The sequence below is a fragment of the Limulus polyphemus genome, unplaced genomic scaffold (genome assembly GCF_000517525.1).
Source record: "Limulus polyphemus unplaced genomic scaffold, Limulus_polyphemus-2.1.2 Scaffold4419, whole genome shotgun sequence".
NCBI lineage: Eukaryota > Metazoa > Arthropoda > Merostomata > Xiphosura > Limulidae > Limulus > Limulus polyphemus.
Genome location: NW_013670029.1, coordinates 43,421 through 51,512, shown reverse-complemented (window position 1 = coordinate 51,512; position 8,092 = coordinate 43,421). Strand labels below are relative to the sequence as shown.

Here is an 8,092-nt window from a genome sequence, read left to right as displayed (position 1 = left end):
CTCAACTTCACTCAAGATTCTGTTGTTGTTACATCTCAACTTCACCCGAGATTCTGTTGTTGTTACATCTCAACTGCTTCTTACAATATTATTTCAACTCTCCAGCTTATGTATTTGATTCATAAGAGTTTATGGTGAAATGACATAGTAATAAGCTTAAAAGATGATTTCGTTACCCAGTGTTAGCCCATTTACGTTCTGGGTTTGTTTTATATCAAAGCCACATTGGGTTATCTGCTCTGTCCACTGCAGGGAATCGAACCCCGGAATTTATCGTTGCAAGTCCGTAGTTTATATGGGTTAGGATTTGACAAAGCTTCATCACTATGGGGTTTGTGTTTTCTCATTTTAATACGAAATGAATATTGTTGTTTTCACGTATGACCAGTAGAGGGCGCTGTCAGATTATGAGATGTCACGTCGACAAGCTTGTCGGATAAGTACAGCTCATTCAATTTTACAGCCGTTGAAACGGAGCACGAGACAACGGATGTTGCGTTACAGTTCCACGCGCCACGCACTGTACCCTCGTCGCCTACTGACCTGCTCGCGGCACACCTAGTATTCGAGACCACATAAACTTTCTCCCACTGCAACTGCTTGTTAGTCTTGATCCTAAACGTGTAAGACGAGGACCTCAGCCCTCGCTCTTACTCTATAAGCCTTCCAACGCACAAAATTGGTATAACCAATCAAAACATACTTTAGTTATACTACAATACTTGATCTCTTGCATCTTAGTCAGGGCTAGCGTTGCCTGTTTTGTGATACCATTCAATAATAAAGAACCCATTCACATTCATACGAAAGGCTGAATGATAATATTATACAAGAAGACCAAGGACTAAATAGCGCAAATTAGTCTTGGTTTTGGTTAAGCTGAACAACATTATTGAAGACGACGGCATCATGCTAGAAGATAGAGATATGCAGCCAGACGACTTGTCCAAACCCAAACAATACGCCACTTTCAAGAAGTCGCTTATGAAGCGATACTGTAAGTAGTTTTTTTTTATGACAAATCATTCGTGAAACATTATTGTATTTAACTTTTTATATATTGCCTACACATCGACTTTTGACCAAAAATATATTGCATGCAGCTGGTCGTATTTATAACGGTTGGCTCAAAACAGCCTATGAAAACATTATGAATAAATAAAAAAAAAAAAGCACCATGGGATTGTACTTTTAACAGCAGAAATTAAAAGCGAATTTTAACATTATAATATTAAGTTTCTCTGATTACTTATCTATAAGAACTCGTTTAAAAAATCGCGTAGCTACAGGTAGCTTATGATATCAAGGACGTTCTATTTAAATGTATTGTTTTTAATTTCAAACCATTTTTAAAATATGCGTTTTCTCTCACGTGCACCGTAGCGCGAAGACGAACGTGAAGTGAAGTTTACCGCTTGTTAGACGCGACCAAATGATAAACTTGTTTGTTCATCTAGGTTATGATCCTCGAACTGGAATTTAATTATCTATGTTTATAAAGTTTTTATATGCTCTTCTGTATGATTTCCTGTTTTATTTCGATTATTTTATGGGACTAATAAAATATCTTATTCCTTAGCTTTTTTCGTGTACAATTTCATCTTTGTAATTTATATTTATAAACGTTAAGTAACTTATTTATCCTGTTTTTTTAGATATTTATTCAAATGGTTAGTGAACTGTATGCTAGTAAAATATTATTAAATTAAATTTGTTAATTCTTATGGGTATCCGATCACTTATTTCAAAGTATTGATTATTGTCTTATCATTCAGAACATTGATATTGTGCAAAGTCGAAAGATCTAAGCAATCGAAGGTGTGGCTATAGCTTAAACCAACCACGTGGTAGTGTGATAGTGTTTCTCATAGAGATGTCAATGTTTTTCGTTTCCTTTGTTGGGAACTATTAATGCAGCATGCTTTAATAGATTACACATATTATAAAGATAGCATTCAATTAATTTTGATTTCATAGTATTTTAACTTTTATTAGGGCACTATCAATGCAGCCTCCTTTAATGGATTTATTTATTTATTTATTTGATTTTAGAGCAAAGCCAAATTGGTCTATATGCTGTGTTCACTTCGGGTACTGAACCCCGGATTTTAGCGTTGTAAGAGTATAAACTTACGCTGTCGCACTAGGGGACACTTTAATAGATCACGCATGTTATATAGGCAGCATTCAACTTTTTATGGCACTGTTATTGCAGCCTGCTTTAATAAATTACACGCATTGTATACATAGCATTCAAATGATTTTACATTTTATAAAGTTATATATATATATATATGCGCTTCTCCTTTCAGTCGTGGGGGGAATTATAATGTGACGGTTAACCCCGTTATTCGTTTATAGAAGAGTAGTCCAAGTATTGGCTGTGGGCGGTGTTGACTAGCTGCCTCCCTTGCGGACGGCTAGAGCAGATAGACCTCGAGTAGCTTTGCGCGAAATTCAAAACAAACCAAGACCCGGCATCGCCAGGTGGTTAGGGCGCTCGACTCGCAATCTGCGGGTTCGAATCTCCGTCCCACCAAACATGCTCGCCCTTTCAGCCGTGAGGGAGTTATAAAGTGATGGCCAATCCCACTATTCGTTGGTAAAACAGTAGCCCAAGAGTTTGCGGTGGATGGTGATGACTAGCAGCCTTCCCTCTGGTCTTACACTTCTAAATTAGGGACGGCTAGCGCAGATAGCCCTTGTGTTGATCTGTGCGAAATTCATAACAAACAAACCAAAACAATTCTTTATTTTGCAATATCGAGAATTGGAGTACACGTGATTGCCTACCACGTTTTTTTTTATTGTACTATTGGTAGTGAGAGATAAACGCCCTTGAAAATGAGGGCAATTTAAGTGTTAATTGAAATGTTTTTGATTTTCTTTACCGAAGAGTAACTTGGGCCTCATCAACTCTAGTATTGGGTTAAAGTCCTTTTCGGTACTGGATATAGCAGATATAGTGTGGTTTACATATTATTACCTTTTTTCTTTACTTTCATAAGTTCTTGTAGTTAGTAGTGCTGGTGTACAAAGAACGACAAAAGTCATACGCAATTAGAGCACGCACCCAGCGATCTACTTCAGGTGAAGGAAGAGCTCCGATTGGCTACTGTGGTATATGTAAAATTTGTGATGCGTCACTTCCGGGCGTGTTCATTTTCTCTCCGTCCACAAAAACCTCGTTTTTCCAACCTTTGTAAAGAAAAAAGAACAGATTTTGTACGCAGAGATGACCCACTTTTAGCAGAGTCACACGTTGTTCTCAGCTAATCTTCTCCCCCCCCACCTCTCCCCCAAGGCCTTTAGATATAAGTTTACAAATGTTGTCTGTTTTCTAACAAGCATAAAATACAACAACACGCGCACACGTGCTTAGATTCGATGGGCCTCTTTATAAAGTTAAGTTTATATTTTTTTAATGTGTATTCGAGAAGTTAAGTTTAATGGTTGTTATTAACTTTTCGTATTTAGATATACAATTATTGATTCACAAAATATCAATTTATCAGACTGAATTTCTAGTGATCCGTTCTTTCACATTTTTGGATCTAGCTGTTGCTAAAAAAAATATTAAAATGCCAATTAATTTTCAGATAAGCTGGACAATAAACCTGCTTTTCGTGCTAAAACCACATTACCAAAAGAAAAAGTGAACAGTGTCACAAAATTGAGTTTTTTTATTATGTGTAATTTGTTTTCGAATTCTGAAGGCACTCCTAGGCGATTTCCATGTTGTTGGAAATGGAGCCAGCGTAACGATTCGTTTCTAGGTGAAGGTTAGCCACTATTGGTAACATCCCCGGTCTGAGGCCCAGGCTATATTCCTGTTTCCAATTCCAGATGTATTTGAGTAGAGAATAGTGAGATTACGGTGAAAATTAGTGACCGGAGTAAAAGTATCAACGTAGTACAGATTTGTTTACATATAGTCAATCATAGGCCAAGGGGGTACGATTATTATTTCATCAATGTATTTATTTTTAACTTATAGGATGAATAATGTTTTACGCACACTATAGAATGACGCACCATCTCATGTAAGTTTGTAAAAAAATTTATGGAAATTACATTTCTAATGTCTAGCGCCAGTTTGATTTAGAGTTATTGAGTATGTAGGTGAAAATAATCTCAATTCAAAGAGTTTTCTGCGTAGTTATTTCCCACAACGTTTCAGTTATTCTCTATATGATTTATTATGAATGGAATATAATTTTTTTTTTGTACATTAAATTTCGTACGGCGCTCTCGAGTAATACCTCAACAAAAAAACTGCCAACTTAAAATGTTTTGCTTTGTAGAGTCATATGGAGAACATGTTTTGTGTAAACACATTTTCAACAGTTTCTTACATATTACTTTGTGAAAACGAAATGTTTTCTTGTATTTTGCTTTTTTAACTTAGAGATTTTTCATGCATAACATCGAACGAGCCGGACGTTACCTAGCGGTTAACATGACAAGCTACAAAATGAAGGTCCAGGGTTTATGCTGCAATGCCTCTGCATTATAAGAGCGATAGTCAATCTCATTATAGGGTTCAAAGTTGGAAAGATCCCTTGTGGCGGTATGTGTGCTTGGTCAGTGGCTCAAAATCAGGAACTGCTATACCTGAACCATAAGGATCTTTGACCTGTTCGTTTAACCCTTGTGTTGCATAAAGTATAATGAAAACTTTACTAATATCTAAAGATATAGAATGGTGAGCTTAAGACAATCTTCCCAGATATCGGAGGGTAAAACAACAACAACAATATATATTCTTAATATTTCTCGGCAAAAAAACCACTGGTTTCAAATAAATTATAATACAACTTTGTTTTAAAAGCATGATTATATTTTTACCAGACTATCGAACAACGTATCTGTTCGGAAACGATACCTGATGACTACCCTCTGTAAGTCAGGTAAGGCTGGAGGATAATTTATCTGGAAGATTGGGCGGTGCTGCTGTTCTGTTACTAACAGGATCTGTGAGGAATATTTTAGTGCGTAGTGTGCATTGTAAGATATCGTGTTTGTAAGAACAGCAGTTAACGTTTGACACTGGCAGAGCACGAAGGACAATTCGTCGGTAGCCATCTTGTTAACCTTCCTTCGGTCATCGTCCCAGTATGATAGCCAAGGCCAACATCTTTGTCAGTTTTTCCTTGTAACGCTCATGCTGTATTTCTTTGTATAACCCCCCCCCCCCCGCCTCCTAACCTGACTCCTATTCAAAGCGAGCATTATTGCTACTTTTTTGTTTTTTTTTAGTTGCAGAAAATTGTCTTTGGTTGTTTTTTATTACAGTCACCCTAACTAACAGTTGATTTCGTTTTACGAAGCTATATTCATCCATATAGCAACTATTTACTACCACAGAACTTACTTTAACAATTATTTTTTTCAGTTGAAGTCGAATTCAGTGGAATGCCTTTTGCTATTGTAAAGTACCACTGACGATTGATTCATTCGTTTCAAATTGGATTTCACTTAAAGACAGGACGCATCGCTACAACAGTTGTAACCAAACGATTCGTAACCTAAAAATTTCGTCGTTATTGGTCTGTAAAAATATAAACATTTGAGACAAATGTGTACAAGCATAGTTTTCCATGCAAATTGGAAACATCATTTAATAAGAATTTAAGTACATCGAAAATATGCAAAAAAAGTATAAAAGAAACAAATTAAACTGAAATGTAACAATATATATTTAAAGGATTTGTGTTTGTTTGTTTTTGTTTTTGAATTTCGCGCAAAGCTACACGAGGGCTATCTGCGCTAGCCGTCCCTAATTTAGCAGTGTAAGACTAGAGGGAAGGCAGTTGGTCATCACCACCCACCGCTAACTCTTGGGCTACTCTTTTACCAATGAATAGTGGGATTGACCATCACATTATAACTCTCTCACGGCTGAAAGGGCGAGCATGTTTGGTGTGATGGGGATTCGAACTCGCGACCCTCAGATTGTGAGTCGAGCGCCCCAACCATCTGGCCATGCCGGGCCGCGAGGATTTGTGTACAAAGAACAAAATAATTTGGTTTTTTTTTGTAAGAGGAAAATAATATTAATTTATTTAAAATAAACATAGTTGAAAAGAACTGAGGCTGTTGTTTAAGTTTGAATGTTCATTCAGTATCAGTGAACTTCCTTTGTGTGATTCCTCAGCTTATGATTTTGAAATTATCAACGTAAATATAAAAAAAAAAATATATGTTTCCAAAAAGTTTGATTAAATATGTTTACAATTGTTGCTGTTAAAGTTCCACTGAGTCCATATTCAATCTTAGGCATGTTGATGTTTGGCTACATCATTTATTAGTATTTGATCTAAGTGTTTGTACAGGGCTTCTGATTGTTCCTAACTGAACTACAGTATAGAGCATTTGTTTGTTACTCCATTAAAGGATGTGCTACAGTATGGAGCATTTGTTTGTTACTCCATTAAAGGATGTGCTACAGTATGGAGCATTTGTCTGTTACTCCATTAAAGGATGTGCTACAGTATGGAGTATTTGTTTGTTACTCCATTAAAGGATGTGCTACAGTATGGGGCATTTGTCTGTTACTCCATTAAAGGATGTGATACAGTATGGAGCATTTGTCTGTTACTCCATTAAAGGATGTGCTACAGTAAGCAACTTTTGAATGAAGGTTTAGCTGATCATTGAATCATAAGGGTTTAAATTATTTTAACTCTGTACCTTATATTCAAATGTAATATTTCCGAGAAGAGTTTTGGATTGTAATTTCGTTAAAGCATCAACTAAACCTTACAGGATACTTCTTCGTTTCGTTTTTTTGTTTTGTCTTGGGAGCTATGCTACAACTCCTTGTACTACCGAGTCAACTTTGTGATCTTTTAATTTTTTTTCTACTGCTTGAAGTTACCTGTACAGGAAATTTTAGGACAGGAAATAAGAATTATAAACGTTTTAATCTTTAGGAAACCAAGAATTTGTAAGTTTTGTTTCAGAAGTTATGCTTTTGTATGGGAATATCGCTTAGAAGCTGCATAAAGGACAGTTAAAAAAAGATAATGGAAATAATGTCATTTTTCAATTATTTGCAAAAATGTATGGTTTTTATTTTTGTGAGAACATACATTTTCACAAATGTTAGTTTGAAAACAAAATTGATTCATGTCACAAAATGAGCGCCTGGACTGGTAACCCAGTTTCGCAGCTTCCGACCCATATGTACATGTAGGACAATTGCCACATTTACTTCTTACATTTTCACTCTCCACCCAGCATATTCTGGTTCGTCCCGTGTTTCAGTAAGAGTTCTAATTAATTTTCTCGACCTTTTTTTTTCCCACATACTTTGTACAAGTTAGGCCAATAGTTTTAATAAATACTCAGATAACCAAAGGAAGGTTGATAGAAGGATCATATTGTTTTGAATTCTAGGTTTTTATTTCGTGCAGGTATGGAAGGTTATCAATGTATAATATTTATTCTAAACATTAAAACAGTTAAATATTTAGCACCTCTAACTTTTTTTTTGAGATTAACTAAATTTGGTGGAGCTAAATGCACGAAAGGTGTCGGTTTTGTTTGTTTATAATTAAGCAAAAAGCTACACAATAGGCTATCTGTGCTCTGCCCACCACGAGTATTGAAACCCGCTTTCTACCGTTGTAAGTCCGCAGACATTCAGCTGTGCCACTGCACGAAAGTATGTTTTATATAATTATAGATACATTAGAAAGAATACTATAGTAGGGTGACGAAGCTGTGTTTGAGTTTTGTACTTAAGTAATTCGGTCTATCTTTGTTCACGATTAAATATGTCAGGAAAAGCTTTCCTCTTTTTTTTTTTTACTTAGCGCATCTTGTATTGAGCTAACGATCAGAGTCCATGTATTTAAAATAATTGGGGGATATGCAAATATTATGAAAAATAAAACAGGGTAACTTTGTATGTATATTTAATTTAGTATCTGTGATCTTCATTTTTCAGTGGCATAAAAAAATTCATATAAACAGCTAAACAGAACATATAATATGATTAATAATGGCTGGAGACGGCTTGATGATGACAAAACCTTGTCGAAACGTTGTACATTTGCTGTTATATTAAAGTTTTTCTTCATTACCC

The 8,092-nt window shown here is 35.6% G+C and overlaps 1 protein-coding gene across 1 annotated transcript in view; it reads left to right on the top strand.

Annotated features, from left to right (window-relative positions):
• Window positions 1–361: 361 nt before the first annotated feature.
• LOC106471117 (putative protein TPRXL) overlaps window positions 362–8,092 on the top strand; it is a 44,063-nt gene continuing 36,332 nt past the window's right edge. Inside the window, exon 1 of the mRNA XM_022399739.1 lies at window positions 362–997. Coding sequence (XP_022255447.1) covers window positions 910–997 — 88 coding nt within the window. The 5' untranslated portion in view covers window positions 362–909. The remainder of the gene's footprint in view (window positions 998–8,092) is intronic.